The sequence below is a fragment of the Hyperolius riggenbachi genome, chromosome 5 (genome assembly GCF_040937935.1).
Source record: "Hyperolius riggenbachi isolate aHypRig1 chromosome 5, aHypRig1.pri, whole genome shotgun sequence".
Classification (NCBI taxonomy): Eukaryota; Metazoa; Chordata; class Amphibia; order Anura; family Hyperoliidae; genus Hyperolius; species Hyperolius riggenbachi.
The window spans coordinates 420,825,935-420,845,746 of NC_090650.1; the positions used below are offsets into that span (position 1 = coordinate 420,825,935).

Consider the following 19,812-nt stretch of genomic DNA (forward strand, 5'->3'; position numbering starts at 1 on the left):
GGCGTTTTTTTGCAAAACCGCTAGCGGTTTGCCGTGAGCGGGAATCGCGCGATTCCCGCTCAGGTGAGAACCGGGACATCTAGAGAGGTTTTCTAAACATGCCTAGCGTGTTTTGCAGCGTTTTGGTGTAGCAGATGTCATATATTGTTACAGTAAAAGCTGTTACTGAACCGCTTCTGTAACAAAAACGCCTGGAAAACCGCCCCCGATCTAGCGTTTTTCAGAGCGGTTTTCCACTTTCCTATACTTTAACATTGAAGCAGAAACGCCTCAAAAATCTAAAAAATGCTGCAGCCCCGAGTTTGCGTTTGTGGAAAAAAACGAACTGCTCTGGTGTGCACCATCTCATTGAAATACATTAGCCAAGCGGTTTTCCCCCTGCAAGCGTTTTTAAAAAACACTCATGCACCGCTCTGGTGTGCACCAGCCCTAAGACAGATTTGGCAAAGGATGGCCTTTAGCAGCAGAAGACCATCAAGAGTGACTTTGGTATCAGAGAAAAATAGGAAAAGATGCCTGTTGTGGCCCTTGCCATCATGCTCGATCGGTCTCAAATTGGGTTTGAGGAACATCAATCAGAGTTTAACCAACTTCCATGGCCACCTGAGTCTCCCGACCTCAATCCTATTGCGCATTTGTGGGATGAACTCGAAAAATCACTTCAAAGCTTGGAAACTCCACCATCCAATCTGCCCCAACTTAGAGCTGCCATTATGTCAGCATGGGCCAACATTCCTCAGCAACGTTATCAGCATCTTGAGTCCATGCAAGAAGAATATCGGCGGTGATCAGAGCTAAACCTGGACCAACTCGTTATTAGAGGGGTGTCTCTAATGTTTTGGCCGCTCTGTGTATATATATTTTACAACAGCATGGAGGGTTGCACAAGTTCAGAAGTGTGCAGGTGTTTAATAACATTCTGCCACCTGACCTATTTATGGCATGCAATAAAAGTAAAATGCTGACATAAAATGGTAAGCGGAGGAGATTGCAGCAATAAAGCAGCAAATGACTGTTATATCAGGTAGCGATAAAACCAAATTATTATATTTATAATTATTATGATGAGCGGTAGAGCTGGCTGACGTACAGGCAGGGAATGTGCGACTCACCAGGGGATATCAGTTAGGGCTCTTTGTCAGACTTAAAGAGAAACTCCGACCAAGAATTGAACTTTATCCCAATCAGAGCTGATACCCCCCTTTTACATGAGAAATCTATTCCTTTTCACAAACAGACAATCAGGGGGCGCTGTATGGCTGATATTGTGGTGAAACCCCTCCCACAAAGAAACTGAGGACCGTGGTTCTGGCAGTTTCCAGTCTGTGAACCTTGTTGCATTGTGGGAAATAGCTGTTTACAGCGGTTTCCAACAGCCAGCTGCGTAATATGTTGGCGCTTTATAAATACAATAAATAATAATAATAATAACAGCCAAAAAGCATGCAGCAGCTAAATCACCTGCCAGCAGTAAAAATATCACCATGTGATAAATATCAGAATATAAATCAGGGAGAGGAAAGATTTTACAATGGGCAAACACTACCTAAATCATTTATACATAATTATTGTAAAAATGAAGCACTTTTTTATTACATTATTTTCACTGGAGTTCCTCTTTAAGGTGTCTAAGCACATCTGATTTTATGCCCGATTGTCAAACAAAAAGTCGTTCAGACTCCATGTACACACAAATGACAAAAGGCTTGAAATGCTAATTAAAGCTAATTTACATGTCGTTTGAATGGTCAATGGACTGGACAGAACAATGGACCAGATCAAAAGACATGTTTAAATATCTTTTAAGGTCCGTACACACGCCGGACTAGAGGCAACGACGGGTCCGTCGTTGCCTCCCGCTGGGTGGGCGTTCCAACGACAGTCCGGCGTGTGTACGCACTGTCGGCGGACTGATACGGCTGTTTCTGAGCGATCCGCCCGGCGGATCACTCAGAAACAGCCGTATCAGTCCGCCGACAGTGCGTATACACGCCGGACTGTCGTTGGAACGCCCACCCAGCGGGAGGCAACGACGGACCCGTCGTTGCCTCCAGTCCGGCGTGTGTACGGACCTTTAGTGCCAAACTAATAGACTTTCAAACAACAAGTCGTTTGTACACATGTACAGACCTAACTGTCATTTGAACGACAGTCCACAGATCCGCCAAGCGGATCAGTCAAAACTGTTGCCATCAGTCTAAAGGTGGCCAATGATCCAATTTCTAGCGAAAATCGTTCACTACACCATCCACGAACCAATCTTTGCTTCCTACCACAACCAACAAGAAAATCCAAATTTTGGTTTGAAAAAAATCCAAATCAGACGACTATTTTTATAATCGTTTGTAATTGATTGTGCCCATCAACTGAGATTATTTAGAAGCAATCCGATCAGAATTTCTGATCGCTCGAACAATTTTTAGCTAGAAATTGGACTGTTAGTGGCCACCTTAATGATCGCTTGTACACACAACCCAAACTGTCATTTAAACGACCGGTTTGAACGACAAGTCGTTCAGAAATATCAGACATGTGTACGTACCTTAAAGGGAACCTGAAGTGAGTAAAATTATTTAAAATAAACATGATGTATCTACAAATGAATATTACATACTAACCGCACCGTCAGTTCCTCTCAGAAGCTCACCATTTTCTTCTTACAGTGATCCCTTCCAGTTCTGACAATATTTCGTCAGAACTGAAATATACCAGTTGCTGTCAGTTATTTATCAGCTGCTGTCACAACTGAATGTGTAAGGCAATGTCCATGTTTCCCTATGGCTCAGGTGGGCGATATTACAGTTTAACAGTGTGCTGACCAGCAGGGCTGTGGGGTCGGAGTCGTGGAGTCTGAGTAATTTTGGGTGCCTGGAGTCGGGAAAAAATGCACCGACTCTGACTCCTAATGAATTTAAAATGTAATTAAAATAGAAAATATGATAAAATGTTCTATTTCTCAGATAATAGTCATTAAAATAATTTATACATACAGTAATAGCTTAGTCCACATAAATGAAATAAACCAATCAAAATTAGTTACTTGTGCTGCTTCAATAAAGCAGTCCCCGTATTTTTAAAGTCAGATATACATATCTGATTGTGACTGTATATATGATGTGTACACAGGAATCTCTTATATATACTAAATAACATCTATGCTGTAAGTATAAAGCCTGATGTGTAGCCATGTCACTAATAGAGATGGTCAATGAGATGGAAATAATTCTGTGTTGATTCTGATTTATGCAAATGTAAATCTTTTCTCATGAAATCAAATAATTTGATATGTTGTTAAAATTTGGTTTGGTGACTACAAATTAAATGGTACCTGAGAAGGATGAAAAGAAAAGTTTTATACATACCTGGGGCTTCTTCCAGCCCCTCTTCAGGCTAATCAGTCCCTCGCTGTCCACCTCCACCACCTGGATCTTCTGCTATGAGTCCCGGTAATTCAGCCAGTCAGCGGAGTCCGGCCGCATGCCGCTTCCACAGCCAGGAGCGTTCTGCACCTGTGCAATAGTGCTGCGCAGATGTAGTACGCTCCCGGCGTCGGAGTGTGTGCATGCGCATTACGCCAGACTGGCTCATGTACCTAGACTCATAGCAGAAGATACAGGTGGCGGAGGAGGACAACGAGGGATTGATTAGCCTGAAGGGGGCTGGAAGAAGCCCGCGGTATGTATAAAACTTTAATTTCATCTGTCTCAGGTTTACTTTGGTACACAGTAGTACTATACTCTACATATGCACTCCCCACAGAGCTGCAGGGAATCCACTGAGAATGCTGTGCACATTGAACACCGAGGTGTTGTCTATCACCCATAAACCTGGTTCAGATTGTACATGAAGAATGTGTAATAGAGGAAGAATCTCCTCATTCCCCTGCAGAGTACCTGCACATCATTCTTACATGTACCCACAGTTACATTGCCTAGGGCCTGATAGATGTTCTTTCTTCCGGTCTGTACCTTTTACAAGTACTCTTACCAAGGACTGGTTTTAGTCTATGACTAAAGGGAATAAATATGGCAGTCTCCATATCCTTCTCACTTCAGTTGTCTTTTAAAATTCCTAAGCGTTGGCAGTTAAGAGACGAATTTCATGTTACATACTTTCAATCAACAAGATTGTAATATGCAAATTAGAGGAGTCGGAGTCGTGGAGTCGGTGGAATCCTAAACTGAGGAGTCGGTGGATTTTTGTACCGACTCCCCAGCCCTGCTGACCAGGAAGCTGTTATGGGGTAGTGGCCATTTTTAAAATGGAGGACAGAGAATTCCATTGATCACAGTAGACAAACAGGACACAGGAGAGGAGAAAGATTGAGGAGTAGACTATACGGGAGGCAAGTATGACCTGTGTATAGTTATTTTGACTTTTTATTTTCAGTTCAGGTTCTCTTTAAAGCCATGCCCCCACTGAAATACTGCATGTAAAATCTTCCCATGGGCAGAGACTCGATGGAAAAGGGCCTGTGGGAGGAGACACACTCCGCCCACAGCAGGAGAAAACAATCGTGAGGAGACAAGAAACCCTATTCCTTTCACCTGTACTAACAATAACATATGCAGGGGTCTGAACGAAGGCTTTAAAAAGATAAATTACATCCTTGAAGAAGATGTGCCGTTTCGTTACAAGTAACCCGAGGTGAGAGATGTATGGAGGCTGCCATTTTTATTTCCTTTTAAACAATACCAGTTGCCTGGCAGCCCGCTAATCTTTCGTGCATCAGTAGTGTCTAAATCACACACCTGACACAAGCATGCAGCTAATCTGGTCAGACTTCATCAGTCAGAGCACCTGATCTGCTGCATGCTTGTTCAGGGGCTATGGCTAAAAAGTATTAGAGGCAGAGGGTCAGCAGGACTGCCAGGCAATGGGCATTGTTTAAAGGGAAATAAATATTTTAGCCTTCACATGTATTACCTGAATACAGAACTTCCTCTCTGCTCTAAAGGTTATCATGCTGTTCCTTATCTGTTAAAGAAAAACATTTCTTTGCTACAGCTGATACAAATTCTGCAATAAATATGTGCTGTGTCTACTTCCTGCTTTCATGGAAGCAGACATAGGGTTAACATTGTGTGTTTACAACTTAGCTGCTCTGTGAAGGCTGCCAGATGACAGCTTAGGGAGCAAATTACACTTGTGATTAGTCACAGATGAGAGGGGGGGGGGGGATTAGACAGGCTAAACTCTAAATACAGACAGGACATTTCTCTAGGTCTTATCAGGTGAACGACCGACCGTACACACGCTCGATTTGAAGTTCAAACGATTGGTTGTTTGGAAAATTCCGACGTGTGTATGAGCCTTAAGAGCAGTGGAGTTCTAGGTCTACTTTAACAGGTGAAAGGATTGCTATACTGAGCCCAGCAATCTGCACTGATAACAAGGTAAGACAAAAAAGTAGAAACAGCCCTGCCCGACCAATCACACTTCATTAGCACTGCAACCTCAATGTGGCGAAACATATCACAGGCACACATTTGTGACAGGTTCTCTTTAAAACGTTGAAGGAAGGATTGTACCGTTGGTCCAGGACAACCAGGTTCCCGTTTATTTCCTCCCAGCATTATGAGAGAGAGGAAGACAGATTGGCACGGTGAATTCTCTGCTCCGGGTGTGAATGGGTTAAGCAGGTGCAGTAATTAGAAGTGGAAGGCCTGGAGGGACACTGGGCCGCAGGAGACAGCAGGGCTAATTAATTCTCACTGTCCCGGATTCCGCACTATTTAAGGAGCTGCAGCTTTTCAATAGAGGCAGGGCTGGTCGCCCTGGTGAAGGAAGAGAGAATGCTGGGGGTGATTAGCAGGCGTACGCTTCGCTCAGGCATGGAGTGGGCACACACAGGGCTCTGCTGTACAGCGCAGGAGACAGTTTGGGTTTATAACACACAACATACATGATGTACTCAACAATAGGTGACTGATAGCGAACTGGAAAACAGAATATCTGCAGCATTTGTCTAAAAGCACGAAGGCGAAGGTCCCTTTTCCACTTGCTGTTTGTATGCAATTTGCCAATCGCAAGGCCATTGCGATTAACATGGTAACGGCAATGCCCTTTTTCTACTGGTGCAATTCAATGAGCATGCATCCATGCATGTACAGTACGGACCGGCCAATCTTCAGACGTACTCAGTGACACGAGTGCTGCTTCTAAAGCCCTCTGAAGTCACTGAAAGGCTCATCACTCATAACTTTCATGGGAGGGGGGGGGGGGGGGGGGGACAGCGATGGACAGAGAGAGGACTGGGAAAGCTCTATGGTAGGGGTGTCACACAAATACAAAGTGGACCAAAATTGAACACAGTCAAAGTCGAGGCCCAACCTCAATGTCTAGTGGCCACCTAACCCCCCTTGTAAAGTTCCCTGGTGTCTAGTGGCTCCCTTCTCTCCCCTATACAGTTCCTTGGTGTCTAATGCCCCCTCCCTCTTTTCCTTATAAAGATCCCTAGTGTCTGGTGGCCCCCTCCCTCCCTTATAAAAGTTCCCTGGTGTCTTGTGGCCTTATCCCTACCCTATACAGTTCTCTGGAGTCTAATGGCTCCCCTCCTCTCCTATTTATTTATTGTAATTATAAAGCACCAACATATTACGCAGTGCTGGACTTTAGTTTAAGTTACAGACAATATTTAGGGGTGACATACAGCAATATGAAAATACAGGAATACAAGAAAAACCAGATCACGCAGCACAGTATGAGTACAAGGTAATGCTTAGTCAGTCATTGGAGGGGAGCATGGAGACCAAGTTAGGTTCACTCAGATACATAGGATGGGTGCACAGTAATGAAGGTGCATGATCAGGTAGGAGACACAAGGAGGAGGACCCTGCCCAAAGGCTTACAATCTAGAGGGAGAGGTAGGGACACGAGAGGTAGGGGACCAGAGTTCAGCTGCGTGTTAAGAGCACTTGCGAGGGGTGGTAGGCCAGAGTGAAAAGGTGAGTTTTGAGGGCCTTCTTGAACATGTTGAAGGAGGGGGAAACTCTAAACGGGGGAGGAGGTAAGGGGTTCCATAGTGTTGGAGCAGCTCTTGAGAAGCCCTGGAGGCGTGCATGGGATTTGGGTGATGCGGGGGGGCAGTCAGGTGAAGTTCATTGAAGGAGCGGCTAGGTGTTTACTTCTGAGTAAGATCGGAATTGTAGGTCGGGCAGGATTTGTGGACAGAAAGTCAGACACAGTATCTTGAATCTGATTCTGGACTGGATAGGAAGCCAGTGGAGGGATTCACAGAGAGGAGCCACCGTGATGGAGCGATGGGATGAGTGGATAATTCTGGCTGCTGCATTCATGATGGGACTGCAGTGGGGCTATTCGGGTCATAGGGAGACCAGACAGAAGGGCATTTCAGTAGTCAAGACGGGAAGTTATGAGGGCATGGATGAGGAGTTTGGTGGTGGCAGAGGTCAGGAAAGGGCGGATCTTGCAGATGTTATGGAGGTGGAAGTTGCAGGACTTTGTGAGGTTTTGGATGTGGGGGAACTATACAGTTCCCTGATGTCCAGTGCCTCCCTCCATTCCCTATACAGTTCTCTCCATGTCAGTTGGGATAAAAAGAGTGGCGGGTCTGACTAGGCTGGGTGCAGGTCCACAGAAACAGACAGCAACAGTCCCCCATAAGCCTGTGTGATCCCAATGAACGCCCTCCAGCACAAGGCGGCACTCCGGCCCTGATGAATGCTCAGGTACACACACACCCCTGCAATCTTCTGCTGTAACTACATAGAACCTCCAGAAACTCGTCTTCCGCACAATGCCTGTGATTCCTACAAACACTGAGTGGGCATCTTCAGGGAGATGACAATGTAAAATACCGCTTTCATCGACACTGCTCTACGCCCAGCAGAGATTGCCATAATTCCAACATAAGCAGCAATTTCACTTGTCTAGAAACGCATCATTTTCTCCCAGTGTACAGATTCTGTATTCTCAACATAAAATGGGCAATTATATTTATACAAGGATAGGGAAAAAATCACAATGGAAAGTCACGGAAGGCAGATCTAAAACACGTCTATTACCATTCGCTGCCGGTAATGTCATGGTTGCAGCTCTCTGGGCTCTGCGAGCTGTCCTTGCAAAACCCTCATCGTCATTTAACCCCCTTGGCGGTATGAATCTTTCTGGATTTTAGGGTCTAAAAGCGGTTCAATTTTTTTTTACACCCTTTCAGATCCTAAAACCTGGAAAAAAATCATGCTGCCAGGGAGATCTGCAGCAGTATTACAATCACTCACCTCTCTGGCTCCAGCGCTGCAGTTATGCCTCCATCCTCCGGGGGGCGCTGCAACTCTGAAGTGCAACTCTCACTAGGAGGAAGCAGAGCCCCGGAGGAGAGGAAGTAGAATGACGGCCGACGTCAGGATCCCCCGGGAGGTATGTAGAAACGCCCGCGGCGCACTATACTATGCACACATCCTCTGGCGGTTACCCCGAGCAGAGGTCGGGATTACCGCTCTTAGCTGCGGTTTTCCGGCCCGACTCTAGCTCGGGATTACCGCCAAGGAGGTTAAAGGAAATCAGAGATGTTTTCCTAGCCCTTATTTATACTTCCCTGGGGCTTCCTCCAGCACCATGGCCTCCCTCTTCGCCTCCTCTGTTATGCCGCTATGATTCCCGGTAATCCGGGCAGCCAGGCCTTCAGCGCATGCGGGGGTACGCACGCAGAAGGCTGCGACTGCGCAGATTACCGGGAGTCATAGTGGCATAACGGAGGGGCCGCAGAGGGCTCCCGGGGACGGGGCGCAGCCGAGCGTCGCCTGCGCAGAAGCCCTTGACTGGCGGCGACTGACCGGATCACCGGGAGTCGTAGCGCCAGAACGGAGGGGCTGAAGAGGACGGCGAGGGAGGCCAGAGTGCTTATGGAGCTGGAGAAAGCCCCAGGTAAGTATAAATGAGTGCTAGTCTACCATCTCTGGTACACTTTAAAGGGAACCTGACTGAGAGGGATATGGTGGCTGCCACGTATATTTCTTATTAAACAAGACCAGTCCTGCCAATCTTTCTGACTTCAGTAGTATCTGGCTCACACAACTGACACAGGGTGCAGCTAATCCAGTCTAATCCCTCCCATAGTCAGTCTTTTTGTCAATTTTGGCAGCATTCTTGGAACGCCGACAATTTCAAAAAACGCTTTGCCAATGTATTTAAATGGTGGGGAGGCCACTAATTGATTGCAATTAGGGTTAATCGCAGGGCATGCAGCATTTTGAGTATGTTTGCACTCAATGCAATGTACAGACATGGGGGCCGACTGTTTGGTTTTTAAATAAAGTTAGTTATACTTACAGAGTGTCCTGATGTCCACCTTCCGTCTGTAGCCCCGCCCCCAGTAGAAGGGCTCAAAGAAGCATCTCTGATCCTAGAGAAGCACCTATGACCTCTTCTGCTAGAGGGGGGGGGGGGCTACATACAGAGCCCAGACATCAGGACACCTGGTAGGTATAATAAAGTTTATTTAAAATGAAAAATAAAAAAACAAAAAACACTGTCCAGTTTACTTGTAAAGCGCTTCAAAACGCCGGGAAACGCAATCAGCACGCACGCACACGCTTAGAAAAGCACTGCTAGTGGTCCCAGGCCTCAAAGTGGACCTGACCTCTCACACAGGACACAAGGAAAGCAGGGATAAATGCACCCTGTGTAGTGTTCTCCCAGAATTTTTTTCTAGCCGGGTGGCATGAAAAATTAGCCGGGTGGGGCGAGATGAGAGAATGCAGGGCCGGTGCTTCTGTGTGCAACTCTGCTTACAGCATAGAAGAAGGTGAGCCAATGACAGCTGGGCGGTCACCAAAACTAGCCGGGTGGAGCACCCGGCTAAAAGAGCCTGGGGAGAACACTGCTGTGTGTATTTAGTGTTTAACCCAGGCATGGGCAAACTTGGCCCTCCAGCTGTTGAGGAACTACAAGTCCCACAATGCATTGCAGGAGTCTGACAGCCACAGTCATGACTCATAAAGGCAAATGCATTGTGGGATTTGTAGTTCCTTAACAGCTGGAGGGCCAAGTTTGCCCATGCCTGGTTTAACCTGTCTAATCTCACCTCATATGTAAGTAATCACAAGTGTAATTTGAGCTCTCAGCTGTGTCAGCACAGAAATTCAGTAGTCCTTAGCAGACAAAGCTAATATGTAAACACAGGTAGTTAAAGGGGCCAATACACTGACCGATTTTAGCCATCGATTGATCAATTCTATGGAATCAACTGATCGATCAGAAATAGATTCTATCAAATCTATCGATCGATTTGATCTGACAGGATGGAAAATCTAGGTGGTCGGCTGATGGCAGCAGATCGATGGCCTATAGAGTTGCATTGGACCTAATGGTCCAAAAATGCATTTAGATCGATTTCCAATTGATTTAATTTTGAAATCTATTGGAAATCTGTTCCTAGTGTGTGGCACACATCAGATAGATTCCTGCCAGATTCGACTTGACAGGCATCTGACCGAAATCTACCTGATGGTTGAATCTGCTGCAAATCTATAAGTGTATGGCCACCTTTAGATTGGATGTGTATGGCCACCTTAACCCTTTGTCTGCTTCCATGAAAGCAGGAAGTAGACACTGCAGTTTTAGTGCAGGAGTTCTGTAAGCGGTAACAAAGAAATGATTTTCCTTAAATATTATGCTGTTGCTTATCTTCTAGAGCACACAGGAAGTTCTGAGTTCAGGGCTTTTCAAAGTAGCTCACAGAAAAAGTGTGGGCACCTCTGCAGTATAACAAATGCAGCTGATGCAAGGAGCATCCCTGGGACACCGCAGAGCAGGTCAACCAACGAGCATTGAGCAGCAGAGAACATACAGCAGCAATAGGAAACTGCGGGCGCTCCCCACCCCAGGAAACGTCACAGAGAAGCCTCATCACTCGATGCTCAGCAGGAAGAGTCATGCCATCTGCAGGCACAATACCCGGAACTAAGAACTTCAAACTACTCTTATCCTATTCAATGAAATGAACAGATACAATCACAGAGATGAAGAGTCTTCAGCAGATATGAACTAGTTAAGACCAAGGCTTGCACTTCATCCCAGTCCGTAGCTGATACCCTCTTTCCCATGAGTAATCATTACCTTTTCTCAAATAGATCATCAGGGGGGGTCTGAATGGCTGATATTGTGGTGAAACCCCTCCCACAGTGTGATGTCAGGACCATGGTCCTGAACGTTAGCTCTCCATGAACCTCATTGCATTGTGGGAAATAATGGCTTTTTCCAACTGCCAAGCAAGCAATAGCTCCCTCTGAGCATTCAACTTAGAGTAATGAACATTCCGTACAGAACATCTGGTAGAACTAAAGATGTCACCACCAGGGATACATTTCAGAAAGTAGGTCAGAGAGAGAAAAGATTTTACAATGGGCAAGCGCTGACTAAATCATCTATTATCTATGTTTTCCTTGTGACCTGTGCAAGAGTTCAGGGTCACTTTAAGGCCGTTGTGTGAGTTCTAAAGACAACAGAAAAGTGTAAACAAGCCCAGATGCAGCTCACTGGCCCAGATTCAATAAACTACAACGTTTTCTCACAGGAGAGGTTTTCTCATCTTACCTACAAAACACCCTTTCCGGCTCCTATAAATAACACAATCAAAAACGTAGAAGTGGTGTTCAAACTTAAGACATCTTAATTGGGTTCTTTTTCGCTTGCTGGGGCGCTGGAGAAGTGTTTAATAAAGGTGTGAAAACCGCTTCCTGTGAGTGAAACCAGCTGAGAGGGCACGAGACTGCATGGAAGAGAGAAGCTGCATTATAAAAGAACTGCTGCTTCTAAATAAAACTACATAAAACAAAAACACACACACACAAGAGATGAGGGTTAGGTCGGGTTCACACAGGACGGCTGAAAAACGGATCCAGAACACTGCAGGTTTGTTGTCGGATTTCTATAAGCTGTAACGAAGAAGTGTTTTTCTTTAAGGCAGGGGTCACACTTACCGGCTTTCGTACGCGTTTTCTGCACAGAAAAACTGTTTTCAACTGAGAACTCATGTTAATCAATGAGCTAGGTCCCACTTGAATGCAGATTTCGCACGCAGAAAAAACACTGACATCTTGCGCAATTTGTCAGTTTCCTCTATAAATTACATTAGCTGTTGTAAAGTAGAGGTCACACTTGTCTTTCAGTTTTCTGAAAAGTATAGAAACTGAAAGACAAATGTGACCCCTGCCTGAATGTTATGTTGTGGTTTATCTTTTAGAGCAGAGAGAAATTTTTGGGTTTAGGTCCACTTTAAGCTGGGCATCGGTTTTTAATCCGTGTTTTCCGTTACACGTCACCACCTGTTCTGTATAACCATCGGCATTGGCTTCATCCGGCCGATGTGGAAAAAGCCGTGCAGGACCGAAGCTTGCATTCAGCTCCTTCCCACTGGATGTTTGCACCCGTGCCAATGCATCCCGAGTAGCATGGCTAAATAGAACCTTTTTATGTTTAGCCTCTCTTCTGCTTACCTTAGAAGGGAGGCTTCTCTCTTCTTAGGTAAGTATCTCTTTTGCTTTCCCTAATCTGTCTCAGGTACACTTTAAAGAGTACCTACATTATAAATTACAGCTTGCTTTAAACCTAATAAGTTGCCTATATATATATATAAAATCACACATAATAAAGTGTGCTTTTCTTACCCCCCGGGTCCGTATTTCACATATGGCCTTGAAATCCAGCCCCCGGTGTGAAATTGGGCCAGGGTGATTTTTTTATCTTTCCAAACCATAGGTGCAAAGGATGCTGGGGGACTGATGTTATAACTCCTCCCTCGATCATGTCCATGTGCTCTAATCCAGGCAAGCAGAGACATGTGGAATAACATTTATAGCAAACAGACATAAGACTGCAGCTGTTCTGCTGCGTCTCCTCTCTGCTACACACTATGAAAAAAGATGTATTTTGATCCAAGCAGGCAGAAGCAAGGGAGGGGACAGGCACTAGGCTGGAGGGGAGAACACACAGAGGGTGTACTTTAGTAAGGCTTCAGCATGAGAAGAAAGAAGGAAGTGCTACTACAGATATAAATAAGTCTGTACTATCCACTAAGGATATGTAGAAGCTTTCCAGAGGCGCCAATAGAATAAAAGTCACTTAAACGAGCTTAAAACCGATGGGGCAGTGGTGGGCCTATCCCATCCATGCAGACAAAGCAAACAAAGGAAGGACTGTGGCATCAACAGTCAAACAACAATTTATTTATACTACACAGTAAAAATAGGCAATGCGTTTCACAGGCTCAATCCCGCTTCATAAGGCCAATCAAAAAGGAGCATACAGCTTAACAGCATCAAAACCACACTGAGCGCCTCAGTGTGGTTTTGATGCTGTTAAGCTGTATGCTCCTTTTTGATTGGCCTGATGAAGCGGGATTGAGCCCGTGAAACGCGTTGCCTATTTTTACTGTGGAGTATAAATAAAATTGTTGTTTGACTGTTGATGCCACAGTCCTTCCTTTGTTTGCTTTGTCTGCATGGATGGGATAGGCCCACCACTGCCCCATCGGTTTTAAGCTCGTTTAAGTGACTTTTATTCTATTGGCGCCTCTGGAAAGCTTCTACATATTGCTAAGTCCACCCTTGGTGGAGGGTTGTACCCATCTTCTTCCCATCTACAGAGAGCGACTTTTAATCCTGAGTGGGGTCGGGTTAATCTCCCCACCTGCCTTCACAGTGGTTGCCTAATGGTAACCCTGGTTTGTGAGTATTACATTGTTATATTACTCATTATTAATTATCTTCTATACAATATCACACTATTGGGCTCTTGGTGTCCCCCCTCCCTTTATCCACTAAGGATGTACCAGATGTAAACTTTATAAGTTCTTCTAACTATACACAGTGCAGAGACTACATATATGTATTGCCATTCAAACTTTTTTGACTGGAGGTGCTTTTTACATACCAGGCGCCTCCAAAGGTGCTTTTTATGAAGTGGAAACATCTGTACAGCACTTGGCCCTGACCTGTCACCCGAGTCCTGCAGACAATAGTAACTGTCAGCACCCAGAATAAAGCTAAGCACCCACAGCCAGATAGATCGGGGATCTCCGCCAACGAACCATTGTTCCCCGAACCATCTAACCTGATCTGAAGCCTCGTACACATGCCTGCTGAGGCGGCTGACAGAGACCACCTCAACCGATAATCAGGAATGTGTACAGCACCCAACTACTCCCGACACATAACCTGCGAGCGATTTTACTTAACCCCAAGGGCGCTCATCTTTCCCCACTACCCCATTGTTTGTGCCACTCCCCCATGTGATGTCACGCATGCGCCGCTCCTCCATTGTTCCCCTTCCCCCATAGCATTGCATCATCAGCTACACAGGTTCAAGCAGCCTGGCCCAACGACGTCGCCCCAAGGGGATCAGGTTTTGAACCCCCGACGGGCGATATAAATTGGGCATGTATAAGAGCCCATAGAGTGTTGTTTGCGGCGAAATAACGAAAAATTGCGCTAATCACCCTGGGAGCCAATAGGAATCTGAACGATCGTTCGTTCAGTAATCCAACAGTTGTGATTATTGCATGTCACTAAACATGAACGTTTTATCGTGAAAACGTACCCATGATTCCAAAATCAGGAAAACAATCATTCTTCGAGAAAAAGTGTCAAAAAAAATTTGCTGCAAAAACCGCATCATTGTGGGTACGGACCTAAACACCACAGGAAGCTGGCCTCACACCCCTTCATAAGATGGAATGCCTTCCCTCTACAGAGCCTGGCGGCAGCACTGTTCACTTGTAATCTGTGCTAGTACTTGTTTGCTGAAAGCCGCACTGATAAGCTATCAATACTGCCCTGTTTATTGTAGTAACATCAGCCATAACTACCAGCCAGCTCTTATGTGCTACACCTTCCCCGATAACGATACAAACACGCATACAAATCACTTATAACGGCTCATTAAAGAAAACCTGTCAAGAAAAACACACTTCAGCATTATGCTGATTGTAAAACATATTTATTTGCATCTGGTATAGCAAGTGGTCAAAAAAAGCAGACTGGTTGTGGGTACGCATTGAACCACGTCATACTGCGCTAGTCAGCCAAGAACGACGAGGTCACAGGGGTCACAGACCACAGAAAACAGACAAAACTGGCAGAACGTATGTAGGCCTGAAGAGTCGCAACGCGGGATCAGAATGGAGGGGCGGAGCATGCGATCACTCTTTGCATTAATTTGTGTTACATCAAAGTTAGCAGGGATAGGAAGTCAGTAAAATTAATCTCAACAGGGACATAGACAGATGAAGATCACACAAAACTGATTCTTATCCCCTTTCCGCTCCCTTCAAAAGTAATCTTTTAAAGGGAACCTGAGACGAGAAGCATTTCAAGTTCCACACTTACCTGGTGCTTCTGAAGCCTCCCTAAAATCATGTTTTTATTTTAAAAACCTCTTTAGCATGATTGCAGCACCTAAAACACCGCATCCCCGCGGCTGAAAACTCAATCACTCCAGGGTTAATTGCGGGGAGCGCTTCCTAGTAGAGGCAGAGCTTTGGGCTGTAAGCTCTGCCTCTACTCCATCAATCTGCGCAGATCACCGCCTATCCCCGCCCCTCTCAGTCTTATTTTACTGAAAGGGGCGGGGAGAGGCGGCGATCAGGGCAGATTGACGTGAATGGAGGCGGAGCTACAGCCCGAAGCTCTGCCATCCCGGGCAGCAAAATCCACGACCAGGAAAGTTGTGGATGTTTGCCCAGGGAGTTAGGCGTGATTTATTGAGTTTTCAGCCGCGGGGATGCAGCGTTTTAGGTGCTGCAATCATGCTAAAGAGGTTTTTAAAATAAAAACATGACTTTAGGGTGGCCTCAGTGTCTCTTTAAGGCCGCTTGTCCCTCACCGTCTCCCCGGGTGGCTCCGGTCCCCAGCAATTCAGCCTGGCCAAATTGCACTTCATGGCGCATGCGTGGCCCGGCATGCTCCTTTGCTGTGCTCCCATCCCTGAGAGCGTTCTGCGCCATAGTATTGCCAACTTATTGTGGGCAGCAGCAACTCAGCCACAAATCAGTTGGGTACTGTAGAATTATAGGGGCCCCCCGCAGACACAGTCATAGCCACACAGGGGCAGTACCGCTAGGCTCATGCATGAAAAGGAGTGCGCCAACATAATAGAACTGTCAAGCTCTTGTCGGATATGCTCTGGGGGTCTACGTGTGGCAATGGTGTGGGCCAAGAGGACATGGGGACCCTCCACAGTATCCAATGGCTTCCCTTTTCTTAGGTAAGTATGTGATTTGTTTCATTTTACCTTGCCTCGGGTATACTTTAACCCTTTCCACTCGTATGTCCCTGCAGCGGCGGTTTGCAGCGCATCGGGACCGCCGCAAATCTCCGATCACTGTGCGAATATTTGTGGGCATGTAATACTACATGCCCACACAGTCAGTGCCCCCCAGTCCCATACCGGATGTCCGCGATCCCAGCCGGCAGGAAGTGACATTTAGATTTAAAATGTCACTCCTGTTTTTTGTTTTTAAATAAAAAATGTTTGCGGATTCATTTTTGCAGATTCCATTCTGCAAATTAAATTAAAAATCCTTCCAGATGACATTGAAGATTTCTTGCAGATTGCCTGCAAATTTGCACAGACAATCAATGGAATCATATAGGATGGACTGGGGGAGAGTGTAAATAGTACTTAGTATTATATTGGTAGTTTGCCCAATCGAAATACCCAAGATTGCATTTGTGTGTAGGGAAAGTAAGATACCGGGTGGCGAGCATAAAACCACCTATTATTGCGAAACTTGCTCACGCAGGCCCGGATTGCACCCAGGAAACTGTTCTTCAATTTACCATACCTGGGCTTTCTCCTCTGCTGCCAGCCAATAGAAGATGTCAAACTGTCCAAATAAGGTATCAAATTAAACGTTATAATGTGTTCTTTAAAATAAGATATACCATGATACGGTGTTATGTTCCATGTTAAAATGTGAGAGAGAGAGAGAGAGAGAGAGAGAGAGAGAGAGAGAGAGAGAAAGGAGGGGAGAGTGTGTGTGAGGGAGAGCGCATTTCTTTAAAAAAAAAAAAAAAAACTCGGAGCAGAAACGACTTCCTTTAGGAAAGAACTCCGAGTGGAAAGGGTTAAAGCATACCTAAAGCGAACCAAAACCTTATGATATAATGAATTGTACGTGTAGTACGGATAATGTATAGGACATTAGTAGCAAAGAAAAGAGTCTCATTCTTATTTTTAGTTATATAGCTTTATTTATAACATTGCATCAGACTGTCACAGTTGCAGTTTTAAATCACACTATTTTAGACTATAAAACAAAACAGAAATAATGACCCTTTGAACTTTCCTGCAGTAAAACCTTATCGAGTGGTCTCTCGCTGTTTCTTGGCTGTTTACATGCTTCAGAAAACAGCACTGTACGGTTGAATAGCTGAGAGAAGCTTTTTTGCACAGATAACTTCCTGTACTGGAAAACAATATGAGATGAATATATGTCCTACTAATGTTGTATTTCTGAGCTGTATTACACACACAATCCCTTATCTCATAATTTTCGCTACAGGGTTGGTTTAAGGTGGCCACCAAGGATACAAATTGGCGATTGTTTACAAACGATTATTCGTATGAATGATAGGAAATTATAGTTTGGAACCACTAACTGGCGAAAATCTCTCCAATCCGATTAATGGAAATGATCTGATTTTCGGACCAATCCCGTTAATCTGATTGTATTGGTCAGGACATGTTTGTTCTTTAGTGGTCCTAATTGATCATTTCCGATCGTTCATGATAATAACCGTTCATAAACAATTGTTTGGCAAATTATCGTTAGTAGCCACCTTTAAGCAGAGTCGGTCACACACATACAATCACTAGAAGGCCATTAATCACCTCCTAGAGAGGGATGATCAATGATACGCAAATATTTCCCAGTTTATGCAAATATATGCAGTTTGAAAATGGAACAATATATTAAACCTGGGTTTAAATTAATTGGTATTTTTTCAAACTGCATATATTTGCATAAAAATTGCATACATTTGCATAAACTCAGAAATATTTGCATACCATTGATCATCCCTACTCCTAAAACGTTAGATTTTGGCCATTTCGCTTTGTTTTTACTCATCAGGATAAAATCTTAATGCTTTGTTGCGTTCTGCTCTCTGCCTGAAGATATCCTTCCAATCCTCGCCGCAGAATGCCTATTCACAGAGCGCGAATGCGAATGTTAATGTCTGCCGTTCGGACCGCAATGCATCAGCGCCGGCCGAAGTGCACTTAGCCAGAGCGTCGGAAAAGTCTTCTAATGGCCGATCCTCCTATTTCCTGCCGGGCCAAACCGAAATAGATTTAATTCAATTATCATAAGTCGGACTGGGAGACCACACAACTTGTTATAATGATTAGACAAATCTTTTATTTACTGGAAGCGACTTGGCTATAATAGAGGCGAGTGCATATGCAGGATCTGCGCGGGAGGCTGGAAGGAAGCCCGCGCTACCGATGAGTGGTACTATTTCTATCTTAATGCAGTGTTGGCATTTTCTGCAGCTCTTTACGGAGCACACAGGACCACTCATGTCAGTAACTGCCCCTCGGCTAACAGTACAAGAGCTCTCAGCAAGCTTTCAAAACTTTTAAGTTTCTTCTTCAGGCATGTTTCAAAACTGGGTCCAGTTCTGTATCATGCCTGAAAAAGAAACTTAAAGGAGTCATCAGGCAAATAGGAAAAAAAAAAATCTGCTTTACTCACCTGGGGTTTCTCCAGCCCCTTGCAGCCGACTGTCCCACACTGACAGCTCCGCTCTGCGTCGCGGTCCTGCTCTCGCCACACGGTGCAGAGGACAACCGCGAGGTCGTCCTTACTGCGGCTGCATGGAGCACCGCTGTCAATCACAGCCACGTTGTCCGCGGCCTACTGCGCCTGCGTAGTAAGCCGTGGACAACGTGGCCGTGATTGACAGCAGCGCTTGACGCAGGCGCAGTTAGGGCGACCTCGAGGTCATCCTCTGCACCGTGCGGCGAGAGCAGGACAGCGGCGTGGAGTGGAGCGGTCAGTGAGGAACAGTCGGCTGCAAGGGGCTGGAGAAACCCCAGGTGAGTAAAGCAGATTTTTTTTTTCTTATTTGCCTGATGACTCCTTTAAAAAGAACCCGAGGCGGAACAGTAAAGTAAAATAAACAAACTTACCAGAAGCGGCGTTCCCATATGAGAAGATTGAGCCGCTTATCGATGTCCCACATCACTCCCTTCATCCACCAGCAACTATTTTCACATCTGTGACCCCGGGTTCACAACACTGCACACAGCTCTATGCTCTCCTCCAAGAGCAGAGAGCACAGAGAGGAAGAAAAGGGGGCAGCTGAGAGACAGTTTTTGGGATGTTGGAGGCAACTGGAGCACCCAGAATAAATGATAAACCCCAACAGATACTGACCTGGCTGGGAAGAGGACCTGGAGAGAGGTGACCCCTTAGAGCATATATGGTGAGGGAAGGCTCATGGATCCCTTCCATCTCAGTCCTCTGCTGTCCCCCCATTGAAGTTTTCGACACACTGGTCTAATACGCCTTTGGGAGTCCTCAGAAGTCTTCGGAAGCGCTTATGTCCCCCTGAGTACTGCTGAAGAGGGGCGGATCTGTACTAGGCATGTGCATGTTCAAGCATGCGCAGTACGGAGCCCCATAGCCGGATGGAGGCGGTGCAGGACTGCGGCAACAGGTACTGAACAGGCGGTAAACCGAAAACGGAAACGAAATCCGGTTGAAAAATTGATGCCATTGTAACAAACTGATCTGGATTTCCATCCGGTATAGTGTGAATCCAACCTCATTTCATTCTTCCT

General features: G+C 45.5%; 1 protein-coding gene across 1 annotated transcript in view; it reads right to left on the minus strand.

Moving 5' to 3' along the window:
* ASAP1 (ArfGAP with SH3 domain, ankyrin repeat and PH domain 1) overlaps positions 1 to 19,211 on the minus strand; it is a 187,288-nt gene extending 168,077 nt beyond the window's left edge. The window contains exons 1-3 of the mRNA XM_068238413.1: positions 19,159 to 19,211; positions 18,722 to 18,839; positions 16,803 to 16,849 (exon numbers count right to left, since the gene is read on the minus strand). Coding sequence (XP_068094514.1) covers positions 16,803 to 16,849; positions 18,722 to 18,839; positions 19,159 to 19,211 — 218 coding nt within the window. The remainder of the gene's footprint in view (positions 1 to 16,802; positions 16,850 to 18,721; positions 18,840 to 19,158) is intronic.
* Between the last annotated feature and the right edge of the window lie 601 nt (positions 19,212 to 19,812).